At 45.1% G+C, this 18,645-nt stretch overlaps 1 protein-coding gene across 2 annotated transcripts in view; it reads right to left on the bottom strand.

The window, feature by feature from the left end:
- VAT1L (vesicle amine transport 1 like) overlaps window positions 1-18,645 on the bottom strand; it is a 150,550-nt gene that overhangs the window by 67,219 nt on the left and 64,686 nt on the right. Inside the window, exons 4-8 of one of the 2 annotated variants that reach the window (XM_082366362.1) lie at window positions 17,810-17,952; window positions 10,020-10,123; window positions 7,797-7,852; window positions 3,968-4,162; window positions 611-637 (exon numbers count right to left, since the gene is read on the bottom strand). In XM_082366362.1, coding sequence (XP_082222488.1) covers window positions 626-637; window positions 3,968-4,162; window positions 7,797-7,852; window positions 10,020-10,123; window positions 17,810-17,952 — 510 coding nt within the window. In that variant the 3' untranslated portion in view covers window positions 611-625. Of the gene's footprint in view, window positions 1-610; window positions 638-3,967; window positions 4,163-7,796; window positions 7,853-10,019; window positions 10,124-17,809; window positions 17,953-18,645 lie in introns of those variants that run through there. The other variant, XM_082366361.1, reaches the window with a different exon arrangement.

Consider the following 18,645-nt stretch of genomic DNA (forward strand, 5'->3'; position numbering starts at 1 on the left):
GGGGTTAGGGCTTCAACATATGAGTTTGAGAGGGGACACAATTCAGCTCATAACAGAGCCCTCTGTGCACTATTAAACAACAGACAGGTAAAGGCATTTTTGATCAGAGGCCACAACTGGATAGTTCAGGTGTGTATCTTTCTAGCGACATACTTGGGACTAGGATGGGCTTCTGGGAATTGGGAAATCAAAGGGTGTCATATTCCTTAGGCCACAGTCTCTAATAGCAATCCCCTCACCCAGAATGTGAACTCACACTCCTCTGCCTGGCAGTGAAGGCCCCCAAGATTTGACTCCATTGACTGAACCAGCCTTCTTTCCTCTCTTCCTTTATTCCTGTTCCTCTGCTTTGTTCAGACCTCTCTACCCCATGTACCTCATACTCACTCCTGCTTCTCTGATTTTGTTCACACTGTCCCTCCTGCTGATAATACCTTTTTAACTCCAGCATCATCCTAAGAATTTATATCCTGCTAATCTCAACCAAAACCCACCTCATTCTCAAAACCATCTCTGAACATTCAGTCTTCCTTAACATCATTCTCTCTTGTTTTCACATCCAGTCACACTTGAAACAAACACCCCATGATTGAAAATGAAGTTCTTCTCTAATTGTTCCTAGGTCTTAGTGTTGTCTCTGAAACGAAATCATAAACGCAAGGGTCAGGGAACAAGTGACCAATCCCTTCTGTAGACTTGACATCCTAACATAGTACAAGCACATAGTAGGTGCTCAATAATGTGTCTGCTGCTTGGTTGACAGACGTAAGTATTTTTTGTCCCTTTTCCACCTCTGAACTGTTTTTCCAACTTTATGTACAGCTGCACATTTAGTATCTGGAGCAAACCTGAGGCTGCAGCATATCACTCATCCTGTGTATTACATTTACAATAAAGTCAAAGACAGATGGCTAAAAAGAAACTCTAATCATCTCTGATATTATTAAATCTTCTAGTCTGAGTTCTCAGAGAGCCCAAGAAAATTTTCTTTTAATCCCTATGGGCTTTCTATTCCATAGATGAAGTTATAGAGCTGGCCTGAGAAGCAATTTTGTGAAATCATTTACCAAAGGGGAGGGGGGAAAATCATTATAGTCCTCCTTTGGAGGTTTGCAAGTAATAAGCATGCTCTATTCTCTTCAAGCCCAGAAGAGCTGTGTGGGCTTGATAAATAGCTAAGCTTGGCCCACCTGCAGCTCTAAAAAGATGTCTGTAAACATTACAGAAGAGAACCATCAGAAAGTTGGTGGGTGTTACTGATGAGTGGCTGTGGGTGCTTTTGTTGGCCAACATGGCAGCAGCCTTCTTTCTCTCCTCTGTGAATGACTAGTGACCTGTATAATTCCTTTGTTTTCCTGGTGACTGTCTTAACCGATATGGCTTCTTTTAAAGCAGTGGTTTTCAACTAGGGAAGGTTCTGCCTCTCTCCCCATCCCACCTGGGGGACATTTGACAATGTCTAGAAACATTTTATGTTGTCACAGCTGGCAGTGGGAGGTGCTGCAGGCATCTCCTGGGTAGAGACCAGAGATGCTGCTAAACATCTATCTTCCCTTGTCCCTTTGCTTTTGAGGGTCTCTCTGCCTTGCATGCTCTTCTTCCAGTTTTTTCCTCTTTCGTGTCCCAGTTCAGACAACACCTAGCCTTCCTTATTGAAAGCCACTCTACAGCATGCATTCTCAGTGGGAGCAAGGCCACCCCCAAAAGGGTAAAAATGGATTCTTGGAGGATTTTTTAAAATCTTACTCTTTTAATGTATGTAAAGCACAGATACACATACAGGACATAAACAGATAGATGATAGGTAGGTAGGTAGATAGCTGGTGTTATCTATGGTACTAAAATTTCATAGAGGTGGTTGATTAAGAAAAAAAAAGTCTAAAAAAGCTCTTTAGGGGGCAATAATGAAAAAAAGCTTGAAAAATATTGCTCTGTGGAAACTGTCTCCCCCCTCCACTTACTCGCCAACATATACCCTAATTTACCTCCTTCCAGAACTTACTGCAATTGGAGAATACCCTACTTATTTTTAGTTCACTTGAGTATTTTCTGCCCCTCCCCACCCCTCTGAAAGTGAGCTCCTTGAAACTCAGGGATCTTGGCCATCTATTTGCCACTGTACCCCCGACACCTGCACATTGTTGGGCATGTAACAGATATTCAATCCATATTTGGCGATTCACTTGCATTGTAACCAAGGAATGATTTCCAGTACTAAACCAAGGACCCACTGGGCCAACCAGACCCCTCTTCGATTTCAACCCTCACTTAAATGCTACCAGATTCGTTGGGTCCCTTTTGGGCAGTGAGCTTAAGTCCCCTTCTTTCCTCCATGGTCAAGTTAATCTCTTAGCCCTGGTCTCAGGTAGCTCAAATTTTCTCTCCTCCCTGACCTCTGAGACCCAGCCACTCTGCAGTCCAGCCCTTCTCTATTCCACTGACATACCACAGTGAACACCATATGGATGTTTGACCCATTGAATTAAAACATTTGATCCATGAAATTAAAACATTTTGACCCATTAAATTAAAACATTTTCAAGTATAACAATAGGTTAACCATCTTAGAAATGACACAACAGAAGGAATGTATGATTATCTGATTTGATTTAGTAACAAATTGAATTACAGTGAGCATATGCTGTAGAAAAAAGACTGGAAGGAAGCAAACCAAAATATTACCAATGTTATCTATCTCTGGAATGTGGACTTGCAGTTTATTTCCTCCTTATGTTTTTGGCTAATTTAGGAATTTCCTATAATAAGCATGTATTTCTTTTACCATAAGAAACAAAGGGTTTTGGTGGTCGAGTTTTTAAAGTATCATTCATGATATTGCTGTGTCAGAGAGGCATATATAGGCCTGATCCATGCCTCTCTGATTACATGGTGACTCCCACAAAGCTTTTTTTGGGGGGATTTCTGTGCTTAGGAAAGCCATTAGATTTTGGCCAACCTAGTCCATTAAGCAAATAACACCAGCTTTCTTGCCAGGATGACAGCTACTATCTGTTCCATGGAGTTTTATATTTGTTAAGTTTTTCAAAGGTGTCGGTGACTCCCCAAAGTTCAAAAATGTACTTGTACTGTAAGACACTCACCCATGCAAAATGCAAAAACCAGCCAAACAAACAAAAAACACACTCCCACATCTTTCTCAGGGGCTTCATGGCTCCCTGAAGCCAAGGTCATGACATCCTGACCTAGGAAGATTTCTTAGTGGAATGCCTCTTCAAACCTGGACCACATTTCTTCATTTTCTCCTCACAGGCAGCTACCATGACTGGCTTCCCAAACGTCCAAAACTTCCCTTGTCCTGAAGAATTTTCTAGATGCTGCCTCTTCCTAGCACATCTCCCCTGAACCAATATGGTCAGTTCACACTTCAGTATCCTTAAAGGTGACATGAGGGGCTCTTAATTTTTTTTTGTGATCAAGGAATGCTTTCAAATACTAGAACTTTTGGCAGATCAGTTAATAAAAAGACTCAGTCAAACACTAGATCCAACAATTCATTAATAATTACAGTGCCCAGGGTGACAGCTAACAATGTCTGGAAGGGGCTCCAAGCATCCGGGCTTGGCACACAAATCATTTCAACTCTGAACCATTGTCCGCCCTGACCTTGATCTCACATACCCACATGGTGAGGATATAACTGACGCTGCACAATGTACACACTCTCTTGTAACCAAGGTGAATCGAACACACCCATCAAGATGTGGTGACCTACCCGGGAAGGGTTCATGGCATGAATGGCATGTTGACACACGTGGTTTGAGAACCACTACGAAACTTGAAGTACTTCTTACATCCAAAGCACTCTATACTACAGGACAATGACTTTTAGGACCCTCATTTAAAGCAAACAAACCTGGAGAAAAATCACTTAATAAAAGATCGGATCTGGCTGCCCAAAGCTGACTAAAAAGACAGAGATTATTTGCTGGAGAAACATCATCCTTACCTCCTCCAGGGCCCACAGGGAGTCCAGCACGGGCTTGACCTTTTTCTGGTTGTAGAGCCCAATGAGCTTGTCCACCACTCCTCGAATGAGGCCAGCACGGCCCTGTTTGAAGAGAAGGTTTAGAAGGGAAAACCCAGCGATGACTTTGTTCTCTTCGTATAGCTTGATGGGGTTCACCTTCTCAACCTGCCACCACTGGAAAGAGAGAAGGTGTGGGTTACAAGCCATCAGTGCCAGGCCATGTTTGTAGCGTTGCAGGGAGACAATGGGGCTGCACTTGGGTGGATTCCAGCTGCCCAGGTGGTGGCTCTTGCTGGTGTATTTCTGTCAGCACCTCTTTGGCTGGGCACTGCTACAGGTGCACAGTGGTGCTTCCCAGAAGAGCTCGGGATGTAGGTGGGGCACAGCCCTTTACGAAAACAACTCCTAGACCACCTGTGATTGGAATGTTAAGTCACACGGCTGGGCCCATCAGATCTGGAGTTGAATCCTGGCTTTACAGTTTGCTCCCTGTTATTCTCTGTGCTTCGTTTTTCTCAGCAACATACAGTGGCAGGATGCTGCCTCCGAGGTTTCCTGGGAGAATTCAGCGTGAAGCGCTTGGCTTAGTGGATGGCGGTGGTGGTGATGGGGCTGGTGAAGGCAGCGGGGAGGGGTCGGGGGACGTGGTGGGAGTGATGTCTCTGCCTGCGCGAGCAGCTCTCCTTGGGGGAGCAACAGCAAGGCTGGAGAGGTGGGTCAGAGGGCATCAGATAAAGAAGAGGAAGGAAGCATAATATAGGAAGAAGGAACAGCATAACGGAGCGATGGAGCCACAGTGTTGGAACTACATCGATGGTTCTCAACTGGGGGCGGTTTTACCCGCCAGGGACATTTGGTAAATGTCTGGGGATGTTTTTTGTTATAACTCAAGGGGGGAATCAACTGGCATCTAGTGGGAAGAAGCCAGGGATGTTGCTAACCTACAATACATAGGACAGGTCCTCGAAACAGAATTATCCAGCCCCAGCTGTCACTAGCACTGAAGTCCTAAGCGGGATACCCACACCTGGCACATATGGCTCCCTTACTTCCTGTCTTTCATCTCCCACTCCAGACATGAAAATCAGTAGATAATCCATTAACAAACTACAGAAATGGTGATCCAACTGCTTTGTTCTGATTTAATTGTGTTTCTTCTGGTGCTGGTTAGAATTTAGAAATCCAAAAGGTCCAGCTTCTAGAGGGTGCTAAGAGATCAAAATGTTTAATAGTTTAATACAGAAGGCAAAGAGGAGTGTGATGGACCCTTAGGAACATTTATAATAGTTATGTTATCGGTGTGTTTCTTTTACATCCTGCCTCCTTCCAGGATTTAGGAAGCTCAAAAAAGTAAAATATCTTGTTTTTTTTAAGTGGGGAAATCAGATTGTTGGAAAATAAAGTGTAAGAAAGACAGGTTGTAAACAGGGACAAGGTTCATGCACATTTTTAACCAAAGTACGCTCCCCAAGGGCCTGGGGGCCAGCTCTAGGAGAGAGATGTATTTGGCGGTGGGCTGCTTGCCACAAAAGCAAAGGTAGAGAAATGATTAGTAACTTGATTCTCAGTGTATCTGCAGCGCTTCCACAAAGCGTTTGTGAAATGAAATGCTTGCCGAAGCTGCAATTGCTGCCCAGTTGTGTTTGTGTTCTAGAGCTGAATGCCTGGTTTTGAATCCCAGTTCTGTCACTCGCTAGCTGTGCAACTTTAAGCAAATCACTTAACCTCTCTGTGTTCAGTTTCCCTACTGTACCTCATGGGGTCGTCATGGGGAATAAATGTGTTGATACATACAAAGTACTTAGCTCAGCGTCTGGTGCATAGTACGTGCTCTATACATATGAAATATTTTTATCACCTTAAGTTGGAGAGAGATTTTGGATCGAGGGAGTAAGAGCTCTGGATTTGGAGTCAGACTGCTCTCGAAACGTTGACTTCATTTGCTATTGTCGTCATCGTTAAGATCTAAAAGCAAATGGCATGTGAACACAAGCTCCATAAGAGTTTTAAGGGGGAACATCATTAAGACAGCTGAGTGAGAAATTCCTGTATGATTCCAAATATGCCTTTAATTTCTAAGGCTTTCTCCAATGTATAGAAGAAAATGCCTTTCTAGAACCTTCCAGAACAAGGTCATCATCCCACTCCTCAGCATGCCCTACCTTCAGTTTGCTTCTAACTGAACAACTAATATTGAACCCGGCCTCTGAAAGGGAACAGTCTTCATTCTTGACCTCCAACTATAAAGGCTTCTGGTAGTCGGCACCCTTGCTTTGAGCAGGAGAATCGTACCCTCCATCTTGGCTGCTTTCACGAGTGCCTTCACTGAACATGGGCACACTGCAATTATTTCATTAGCGCTGTGTGTTGTGATTGTGCATGTAGGGGAGAAAGGGAAAACACTTCTTACAATTGTATGTAATTTGGGACCAATTTGGTTCCCTACAGCAGGCCGTCAGCATCGTGTTAATTACAGCCACAGCAACAAAACAGCTGCGAGTGACACAAAGCCTGTCTTCAGGGGACACGCTCCAGACAGCATCCTTCATTAGACTCCATTCTTGCTCCCCTGTTTATCCCGAAGTTGCGATAACCTTGACCTGAACTTCAAAGCTCAAATGCAAACCGAGGCCCTTTAATTCTAATCTCACAGGGCAGGGAGTACTAATCATTCCAGAATCAGGGAGTGTTTGGAGATGAAGCCTTTGGCAGCCAGTGTTGGCACTTTGGGGGCATATGGATATCCCACAGTGCCACAAAGAGTAAATTCTAAACCCCTTTCCCTGGCTTTGTCTGACCGCCCTATTCACAGTGCTTCCACCCCATTCTGCTGTCTTCTACTTCAGCACCCTGTTTTCATCCCTTTCCGAGATTTTATGACTATTTACAATCATCTTATTAATATGTGTTACTTATTTCATCATCTCCTTCACTAGAACGCAAGAGTCCCAAGGGCCTCAAATGCACCTGTCTCATTCGCTGTGGTATCCTGGTGCCTGGCACAGCACCACAAATAGTAGGTGCTCAGAAGGTGCTTGCAAAGCGAGTGAATCCATCAGTGCCTCACTGGCTGCTGAAGAGGCTGAGAGGAGAGAGGACGAAGGCAAGCTCTGATGAGACACGGCGACCCCCTGTGGCGGGGACAGGCGTCAGAATGGAAGTTCAAGCCCAGATTAGTTTAATTCTAGTAAGTGTGGCTCCAGGTGGGAATGTAGACCTGAGGAGCTTCGTGGTGGGGTGAGTGCCCAGGGATGCAGCTTCTCAACTGCAGACACAGTAACCACTGTGTTCAGAGCATGAGCACGTAAGCTAGTGGTTCACACACTCGCCTGTGTCAAAAAGTCACCCCAGGAGCTTGCGAAAAGTGTCGAGTCCTATTGTCTCTCCCAGCCAGTAGGATGGGGCTACGGAGAAATCTCAAGTAGCCCTAGAGACCTGGTCAGAAAGTGGCCAAACTGAAAGGCTGGTCTCTCCATGGACCAAGTAAAGTGCACTAATGCTAAGTTTATTCTTGACCAGTGATTAAAAATACCAACACTTAAACAATCTCTGTTGAAATCAAAATACAGTTTTCTGGAGTTTCTCGGGCACTCTCATTTCTCTGCTTCATTTGGACAAAAGTGGCCCAAGTCACAGTCCTGTCCATGTGTGGTGAGCAGGTTGAGAATGCAGGCTTTCTTGCAAATGAATGATGCAGATGAAGGACAAACAAGATTTAGGCTATTCGGTCCATGTCCTTGGATGGAAAAGCTTACAACATGCCAAGCACCACACCACCAGCATACTTTAGACGTGCATGGATACTTACTGATTTTGCAAAGCTAAAGAAGCTCTTGGTCTCTCCAGTCACCATGTTGGATGAACCTGCAAATGGAAGATTCCCAAATCAAGCTAACGAAAATCAACATCTCTTGGTTTGCATGGAAGAATGGCAGTTGTCTGGCCCAGAACTGTCAAGAACTTGAAAAGAAATTTAGGTCAGCCTTGGAAAAATGAGGGAATTGGAGGGGGTGGGTGGCGTCGAGTTGACTTAATTTTAACTAAGTATCACTGGATCAGAGAGGAAGTAACATTTCTCAAGGTGACTATCATTACTTTGGACAACAGGTCACGTGGCAAAAATGTGATTTAAGCCAACATTATAATAAAATGATGAGTTGCTGAAATGTCTTGTTGGTTCCATTCTCTGAGACCGAGAAATGAACTCCTTTGTGATATTACTTTATGGCTTGAATTTGATTCCTCGGCAAGTGAGGGGCTTGGGGAGCTGAACTTGGCTGGGCATTTAAGTAGTGGAGAGAGGCGGGGCTGAATTAGAATTTAGATGGATGGAAAGATGGGGTACAGAGGAGCAGATGAGGGTGAAAATAGGTTCACAAGCCAAGGAAATGGTGTGACCCATGTGTGAGTTCCAAAGAGGTCTGGGCAGAAAGGTGAAAACCACTTGAGACCAATGGTGTGGGGAACGGAGCCTTGCTGATGGGAACAAACAATATTCAGAGTTAAGACAGGAAGTCGAGTTAGGAAAGATTCCCTAACATGCTCTTACAGAAAGGAAAAACCCCTTTCTGCTGTTCTGGGTTGGGCGGGGGTTAAGAGATACTATACCTTAGTGGTGCCTTTTCGGCGACTTTCCTGCCTTCCCCCCACAGATTTGGGAGTAAGTTCCTCTCAGAGAACCATTAAATGAAAAAACAATGTATGTCTTAAACTTAGTTCTTTGGCCTTGGTAAACTAGTAGCCAGTTAATCACTGCTTCTCCTTTTATGGGGTGACTTTTATGGGGTGACTTTTACGGGGTACAAGCTTCACAGCACTAGGCTTTGATTACTTAGTCAAGTAATTGATGTAATAAATTAGATACTCGTGATATGATCGAGTTGTATACACCAAAATGACGTCATGGAACTGGGGCAAAAATAGAACCAGTAAATGAATAAGGATGGATAAAATGCTCATCTGTATTTGACTCACGTGTTAGTCATAGCCAATATCCCTACACTGACATTTATAGCTTCTCTTATCAATAGTAATAATTTAAAAACTGTGCATCCACCGCTAAAGACTTTCAAATACATGGCCACTACTCATAATGCCAGAATACTCCAGCAATGAAAGTTTCTTCCTTCTCTTTCTGTCACAATGATCTGATGATGACAAAATGATGCTTGACTACTTATACCTCTCAGATATCTCTTTTATAAGCTTCTCAGCTAATAGTAGGGAAATGAGTGTTTTTTTCTGAGTTATGCAGAACTAAGGCTCAATTTTCTACTCTACTTCCATGGGACAGAGTGCCAAAAATCTCAAGCATTGGAGAACTCCAAGATCATTTGGCTTTGGAATGTGACACCTGGCTTCAGATACGCTTTTTTCTTTGCAGAGACTAATGTTTAAATTGGTTTACCTGCCTATGACAAAGAGAAGAAGAAGAGGGGGGAGAGGAGTCTCTGGGGTCTCATTCTGCTGGAGAAAACCTGCTCCCAGATGTCTCTCATGAATCCTCCCAAACCCAAGAGCATATAAGTGAATGTAGAGGCAGACATGGGCTCTATCCATCCGGGGCTTCTGTCTTGATTGGGACATACAGGAGTAGTTTAGAGGAAGGAGATTCTGTACCTTGCAACTTCATCTCCAATAGTGAAGTTCCTCCCTTTTAAAACCACCACATCCTAGCCACTCTTCTCCATCCTCTTATGGCTGTTTTATTGCTTCATTTTTGGAACTTCCTTTGAAGCTATTAGTATTTTCCACCTGTGCCACCTTCTGTGGGTCGAGTCCCATCTCGTCACTACCTTGGCTTGGCCTTGCTTTATTTCTTTTAGAATGAGAAATGCTCATGGGATAATAGGGCAGTAGGGACTTTATAATTGAAAACAGTAGCGATGCTATAGAAAACATTAAAATATTAATACCACCCCCATCTCATTATGCCAACATATCAACACATCTCATTTTTCAGAGCCCTTGTAAGCACACGTGCGGTGCTGCCTGTCGCCGACCATGTCCCCTGCTTCTGTTTAGTGCTCACCATATAAAATGTAGGTTCCCAGTGGTTTGAGAAGGCCGAGACCTTTTCCAGTGTTGTCCCCACAGAGGCAATCCAAAACAATGTCCACTCCTTCAGCAGAGATTCTAAATGGGGAGAAGACAAAGTAAAATATTGTAACCTGTCAGGGACCAAACTGTCAATCCCTTTACCTTCCTGTGTCATACTGTTTACTGCCAGAATTAGGAACAGAGAGAGCTCTGGGAGTAGAAATAAATAGGGCAGAAGCCCGGGAGGTGGATGTATCCTCCTGAGTCCAACTCTCAGAATTGCACAAAGCCACAGACAGCTAAGAACCTGGCTGGTGGTGTCAGCAGAGCACATCACAGTCGGTCTAGCCACCTCGCTCAACTTCTCTGAGCCTCAGCTTTCTCCTTTGTAAAGTGGAGCTAGCGGGACTTCCCTGGTGGTCCAGTAGGTAAGACTCCACACTCCCAATGCAGGGGGCCCGGGTTCGATCCCTGGTCAGGGAACTAGATCCCACATGCCTGCCACAACTAAGAAGTCCTCATGCTGCAACTAAGAAGTCTGCATGCCGCAACTAAAGATCCCGCATGCTGCAATGAAGATCCAGCATGTGCTTCAACTAAGACGTGGAGCAACCAAAAAATAATAAAAATAAATAAATTAAATAAATATTTTTTAAAAGTTAAAAAAATAAAATAAAGTGGAGCTAGCATGTTTCTTTGTGCTAAGAATGAAGTGAGGTGGCAGATGTGGTGCTTGGCCCATTGCCAGCCACATAATAGTTGCTCCGTAAGTCAATCAACAGCTCATATTTGTGGAAATTGGGGTGTGTGCCAGGCTCTGTCCAAGGTGCTGAAGAGTGATAAAACCATCAAGCTCCCTGTCTTCATGGGGCTTCTGGTCTACCAGGGATTGGCTTTCTTCCCTCTCCACCTTCCTCCTCAGTGAAGCAATAAAGGCACGTTAATTTAACTTGCAAACTTCTATTTGTCCAATCTCCAGGTTCAACCTATAAACATACTCCTAGAGGAAAAGGGTTAAATAGAGAGGATTTTCCTACAGTGACGGAGGGCTCCAGAGGGAATCCACATTTGTACTCTATTAGGAAGAAGATCCCTTCTTCCATTCATTTATTTATACATTTATTAATTCACTCACTCATGTACTTAACAAACATCTACTGGGCTTCTTGGGTTAAAAGAGATTATGCAGGAGGGGTGGTAAAACCCGAAGGCTCTGGGGATTGTAGGGAATATGTTCCTACCCACAGAGTTCCCAACTCTGGCTGGGCCCTGCTCTGCTCAGACAAGAATGGCACTTCCTCAGGCTTGTGCCTTTGCAGGGTTACCTTGTCTTAGCACATCGCTCACTTTTTCTACCCCCACCCTCATCCCCCAGCGAAGTTCAGGACCTGCCACTAACTGACGTCAACGGCTTTGTCCAGAGTGTCACCAACTAGGAAATTACACATGCATCTCCTGGGTTCATACACTAAGTTGACTGCTCCATGCCCCTGAGAGCTGAGTTTTTTTTTTTTTTTTTAAATATGGAACACCTCACGAATATGCGTGCCATTCTTGTGCATGCTTGTGCCATGCTAATCTTCTCTGTATCATTCCAATTTTAGTATATGTGCTGCTGAAGGGAGCACCTGAGTCTTGATATGAATGTGCCCTTCAAAAGCCCTCAGGTCTTAACCAAAATCCAGCCCATTACAAAGGCTCTTCCAAAGTGATCAGCTTAGCTTCCCACCCAATAGAGTGCTTATCTCATGGGTGTGTCCGTTCAAGTCCCACCTGTAAATTCATAACCAGGGAGTTAAGCCAGTGGATCTCAAACCTACATGTGTGTCAGAATCTCCTGGAGGGCCCATGAAGATACAATTGCAGTTTGCCCTCCGTCTCCCTCTCCTCCTAGCTCTGCTGTACTTGGTCTGGGGTGGGGCCCAGGGAGCTGCATTTCTAAGAAGTTACCAGATGCTGATGCTGCTGATTCCAGCTGCACACTTGGGAAACCCCTCGTCTAAACCAGTTACTCAGAGGTCGAGGCAGCCTTTTTTTTTTTTTTTCAGTAGTAATTAATTTGTTCCTTAAATATTTAGCACTGGCACCACACTAGGCACAGGGGGTATCATGGTGAGCCCACACGGATTTGATTTCTCCCCTTTTAGAGGTTACATTAGGCAGACATCAATCAACAGTTAAACAAATAAAAATTAAATTGAGAGTGAATGGGGTCTAGTGCCACAAAGGTACTATGAAGCTGTTTAAATTGAGGGCTTGCCCAATCAGGGCTGCCAGAGAAGATGTCCCTGGGGAAGTGATGAGTGGCAGTTGGAGGAGGTAGGTAGGGAAGGAGTGGTGGGAACAGTGTTCCAGGCGGAGGGAACAGTATGTACAAAAGCCCCATTCAGGAGGAGCCTGGTAGGCAGGAAGACTGGAGTAAAGAAGATGCGAGGGAGCTTGCTGCATGGTGAGGCTGGAGAGGCAGGCGGGAGGTCTGAGTACAGACTCTGTGGGGGGCTCTGGGCTGGGCTGCAGACCCGCTGATCAGGTCCCCACCTTGCATCATGGGCCGGGTAGCTCTGCACCTGTTTTTCTCACTTTGACCAGATCCATTTTTGCCAAGTTTGCTCCCTCGTGTGGAACTGAGCCCTCCTGGGCCATCAAGTCCTCCCTGTGAACTTCAGTTCCTAAGATCTCTCCCCCTGCCTGAAGGATGCCGCCCATGCTTAAGAGCAGCCTCCCAAATGTGAGGCTGTGCACACCTTCCAGGGAACCCCCGATGGACCCGCCCGTTCTCTGCTTCTCACTTCTTGCCTGATGCTCCTCATACCCGTATTCTGCTTGTGGGTCCGCATTCTCTCCTCTGCCAATCACATCTCCTTGCATTAGCTGCCCCGCCTCGGCCTCTTGCTTTCTCCTGTGGACTATGGTTCTGCAGAAATGCAGGGGAGGCCCACAGCAATGGGTGACCATAAGCTCTGCCCACTTCCCCGTCCTCACCTCCCACTAACCACGCCAGACATTCTGACCTTCTAGCTATTCCTGAAGTCCCACATTCAGGAGCACCTACTGTGTGCCAGGCACAGCACTGAGCCTTCCTAAGTCTCATCTCATGACACCTCATGCCAACCCTGAGACTCAGGGCCTTTGTTATACCCATTTGATGGATGAGGAAACTGAGGCTCAGTGGGGTCAGGTAACTGTGGGAAATGGGCGGACCCTGGTTTGATCCATCACATCCAGAAACCAACTGAGGGCCCCAGAGATGGAGTAGGGTTTTATAGGGTGGGCTGTGGCCAGCCCAGGGGTGACCACCACTGCCACTTCTAGCTCCCAGCGAGGGCTGAGCAAAGCTGGGGGTTGCTCCACTGGGCTTTACACTGGAAGGAGACACTGCAGGTCTCCTGCATATCCAGGCCACCTGCTCCTCCCACATCTCTCTTGGCATTTCTATAGCTGAATCAGGCAAGACAGGGTTTGGCCATGCACAGGGGTCAAATAAGCCACAGATTCATTCCCCACTGCTGTCACTGCATCCTTTAGAAGGTCAGTGGTGAACTGGGGGCCAAGAGAGGGGGAGGAGATGGATTCTGTGGAAGAGAAGCTGGGTAGAGGCAGGTGTCACTCCTAGGGCCCTGAGGAAGTCAAACCTTTAAGCAGACATTGCTCCTTTAGAGGCCAGCAATGTCCCTTCAGGTGAGAGTTGCAAAATTGAAAAGCGCTCCATCCTCTGTTCAGTCCTTATAAGCTCAATCAGTGGATCAGACGGAACTGGATAGTGGGTCTGCTTAAATTGCTCCAGGCCCCGCAAGTAAACCTGGGTCAGGTCCTCCCTTGGTCATCCTTACACTGAAAAGCACCTTAGCAGCATCTTTTAATGGAATAATCATGAATATCACAAGCAGAGCAGGTAGCCCATCAGAGGCACAGAGGCCATCCTCATTTCTTAGCTCACCCCCGCCCCCCAATTTCTGGGAGTGTCTGCCTCGCCTGCATATGTGTAAGTGTAATTACATAAAAGCAGAGAGGGTAAGGGCAGAGGGTTACAGGCAACAGTTCCTATTCTGCTTTCTCCCTCTCTCCTAAATCTCTGCAGACTTAAACAGCAAGCAGAAATAGCCCCAGCTCAGAGATTCTCTGGGCCTAATTCAGCAGCAAGATATTTTGGGATTGCTGATCCGAGACTTTCCTGTCTGTCCTTCCTTGGTCCCCAACTCCTTGCTCCTTTATTGAGAATACCACCTCTTTGCTTCCCATCCACTCGGATCAGTGGAGAATTTCTCTTGAGTGGTGGTAGTTGCCATAGAGCCATTACTGGGTAAGCAGCCCTTCAACTTTGTCGAGAAATTAATTCCCCTTTACTGTAACTTTCATTTCCAGTTGGGTCCTTGGCTCTCCACACACTTCTTCTCGTTCAGAATTCCCTTTTCTCTGAGAACTCATCTGTGCCTTAGCTTTAACCATCACCTCCAAGCTCGTGACAGAGGGATGAGGCGATGTCAGAGTGCCCAGCACTGTGCCTGGCGCACAGTAGGCTGCTTAGTAAAAGTTTACTATTGACGGTTCCCACATGCACGTAGCAGTACCACTTCTGGGAATCCTTTCTTGACCTCTTTCTCTCTGATCTCTCCTGGTGGCTAGACTCTTGTCGATTTCCACTAGGTCTCAGTTTCTCTATATAAGATAAGGAATTTTCATCTTGCAGGATGCACCTACAATGATCTCACTGAAATGCTCCGCAGAGTGGGAGGAGATAGACAAAGCCTGGTGCCCCTTCACCTTGCCCGGGACTCGCTCCCTACCTCTCTCTACCGACTAAAATAGTTCCCACTCTTCAAGCACGCGTTTGGGGCTGTCCCCCTTGGCGTGCTCTCTGGTCTTTCTTCCCTCTTTATTTTGAAAGCCCTTACAGTCAGATGCACACAGTTCAAGGCTTCTAACTCCTCCACTTGGTTTCAAGCATCCTCTTCTCTCTCCTCCGGAACAGAGAAGGGGGAAGTGACATAAAGGTTATGTCTGTATTATAAATATTTTTTTCCCCTATTCCCTTTATAATGCCTGGCTCTAGGCTGCAAACATATTCAAAAGAAGCTTATTGAGTGACTGGTGGATAAAAGAATTTTCATCCCAAGAAATTTTATGTTATTATTTTTTCTAGTTGATTACACACAGCACAGTGTAACAAACAATATCCATGATGAGAAAAGGAAGAAAAATCACTCAGCATTCCACTCCTGTTGCATCTCAGTGGGTGGATTTTTTTTCCCCTTTCATTTTATGCCCTCACACGCCAAGAATTTATACAAAGCTGTGATCACAGTGTAGCTGGAATTTGGCATTCTGCTTTTTTTCACTCAATATGCTACCACAGGTATTTTTTTCATTTTCTGACAGAGTCTTCATAATTATCGTTTTTTAAGGGGCTGCATAATACTCAAGTGTGTGGGTGTAGTGTAATCTACTGAACCGTTTCCCTTCTGTTGATAGTGGGGGCTGGTTCTGAATTTTAGCTTTTACAGACAATGCTGTAATTCACCCTGTCGTCACATCCTGAGCACCTACAATGAAGCAGAAGCAGTGCTTGGGTCTGCAGCAAGCAACGTGGACCTGTGGCTTTTATTTTCTTTGGGATTATATCCTGAGGGTAGGATTCGTGGGACAGAGAGTACAAACATATTTGCAGCTTCCCAGTCATTTTTAGGCTAATCCCAGAATCTACTTAAGAATGTAAGGAAGGAACTGTTGAAGGTCACTTTTATAGGAAGGTGGTGGGCAGGTGGGTCTCAGATGCTGTTACCTTCTACTCTTCTGACATCAGAAGAAGTCACTGATTCTGGGGCTAAAGGCAGCAGGTCAAGGACACTGAGGGGATGAGGAGATGGTGTAGCTACCTGGGACATGGGGACTGCAGAGGCTCCCTGGTTATGGACTGTCACTTCTTCAGAAGAGCTGCCACCTCCTGATCCTCTTCTCCTGCTACCTCACACATCCTCTGACCACGTCCTCCAGCTGCACTAGTCTCCTCTCAGATTCTTGAATTGACCAAGTCTTTCCTGACCCCGGGCCTTAGCACATGCCATTCTCCTTGGTCAGAAATGCTCTTCCTTTGGCCAAATTCTCAGCGCTCAATTCTCAGCCCAAATCTCACTCGTTGGTGGATGACATGTCTGATTTCCCCATCTGCCTATGTTTATTTCACTAGCACCTTGCATTTCTCCACCAAAGCACGTATCAAAAGTATAAATCAATGAATTTTTAAAATATCTCTTGTCCCTTCTTCCCCAACAAGACTCCAGGCCCCATGAAGACAGTGATTGTCAAGGTAGTTTCTGCTGGATCTCCTGCCCTAGCAGAGTACCTGCTAGGTACTCGGTATTTATTAAACAGGTCAGTGCAGGAACAGAGGAAAGGATGCTTGAAGAAATATCTCTTCAGAGGGTGAAAGGAGAGATGGCTGAAGGGAAAGTGGTAGTTCATTTTCCAGACCACAGCTTGAAAGATGCAAGTTAAAGGAAGGAAGTTTATAAAAGTAGGCAAAGATATATTCTGGAAGTCTTTACAAACTACTATACATAAAATGGATAAGCAACAAGGATTTACTGTATAGCACAGGGAACTCTATTCAATATCTTGTAATAACCTATAATGGAAAATAATCTGAAATATATATATATATATATATGTATGTATAACTGAATCACTTTGCTATATACCTGAAACTAACACACTATTGTAAATCAACTATACTTAACTTAAAAAAAAAAATGCCTGCAATCTCTGGACATCTGAGAAACGGGTGGTAAATTTCCAATATCTAGCTTTAAAGCTTTCTTTTCACATCACATGGGAAATACTGGGGCAACCTTAAATGACACGCAAATCTTGACACTCAAAATTTTTTTTAAAATTTGAGAATTCAGACTGTCAGAAGACTCTCCTTTCCAAAAAACTTCCCAAGTTTCACCTAATCTGGTCTAAATCTATCACTTCAAACAACCAGATCTCCCATCCTCCAACCCTTCAATTTTTCATCTTAATCAGTGATTTGGAGGAAATTGTTTCTTTGTTATGATGCTGTGCTAACCGGACAACTTAATTCCTTTGTACCTTCTGATTTTGTGCTGGAGAATGAAAATACAGAACCAGTGGCTCTGGGACATTGCTGAATCCCCCCAGGAGCTGTGAGTGGAGCAGAGCCTGGGAATCGGCAGGGGTGAGACACACAAATCATCTGAAAGCATGGCGGCAGCTGGGTGTTCCATCTGATTTCCTGTGTTGACATGCACGGGGCTGTCAGGATCATACGTGGAATATGGATCATGTTATAAAGCAATGTGTCCCCCGGGGAGACCACAACAGCCAGCAGACGGATGTCCCCTCCCATTCATTCTCTGTGAAGCACCAGTGACTCTTCCAAACCCGAATCTGATCATGTCACCACCTTGGTCCTTTGGTGGCTCTCAGTCACACCCAGGTTGGAGTCCACATTCCCTGGGGCTGTTACATGAATGAATGAGAAGTAAACTTCTCTGTGTTAAGGTAGTGTTATAGCAGCTCTCACAATTTAGCTTTGCAACTTACTTAACTGCTCTGTTCCTCGGGTTTATCGTCTCCAAAATGGGGGTAATAATAAGGTTGTTGAGAGGATTAGGTGAGTGAATACGTGTGAAATAGCACAGAACTAGTAATATATATGTTTACAATTATGATTATTATTAGCCCTCCTCTAAATGAATGCTCCTGTTCTTTAAGAGAGAAGTGCAAGGACCATCCTGGTGCTCTCTATAGCAAACATCTTACCTTTTCACTTCCTGCACGTAGTCTGCATTTCTGTCAAAGAGATGAGTCACGGAGTCTTTGATGGCTTCATGCTTGAAAGTAGAAGCTGTTCCAAAGACAGTCACATTGGGGACAGTGGAGCACAGCTGAGCCACAGCTTGGCCCTGGGAGTGAAATACAACAGACAAGTCACACAAGAGAGCTACCATCCAACAGCTAGTCTTACTGGGTGTAGAGCAGGATTTCTCAGCCTTGCCGCTGTTGACCTTTTTTGGCTGGATTAGCCTTTGTTGCAGGGGGTTGAACTGTGCATTGTGAGATGTTTAGCAGGATCCCTGGCCTCTGCCTACTAGGTACCAGCAGCAAACCCCCAGTTGTGACAGCCAACAATGTCTCCAGACATTTCAAAGTGTCCCCTGGGGACAAAATTTCCCCTGGTTGAGAACCACTGGTGCAGAGGAAGGTGAGCCAGCAAAACCCCAGTACCAAGACATAACAACTGTTATTTAACCACATTGACCCTCAGGCTCTCCATTTATAAATTAGCACTAATACTACCTACTCCCTAGGATCTTGGAGGATGTCTTAGTTTGGATTTCCCAGAAGCAATTCTGAGGCAAGGATTTGAGAGTAAGTCCTTTATCTGGAATAGGATCGCAGGAAATACCAGGGTAGAAGGCAGCCAATAAAGGGTGTGTTTATCAAGTCAGTATCCACCACGCTAACTGGAACTCAGTCCCTCTGAGGAACTCCATGAGCAAGTGTAGAATACGCCTCGGAGGTACCCAAACCAAGTAGTGAGGAAGCTGGAGTATTTATCCACCAAATTTCTGTCTGATACCGGTTGAGGGTTGCTT

This window comes from Balaenoptera borealis (assembly GCF_965194805.1).
Source record: "Balaenoptera borealis genome assembly, chromosome: 19".
NCBI lineage: Eukaryota > Metazoa > Chordata > Mammalia > Artiodactyla > Balaenopteridae > Balaenoptera > Balaenoptera borealis.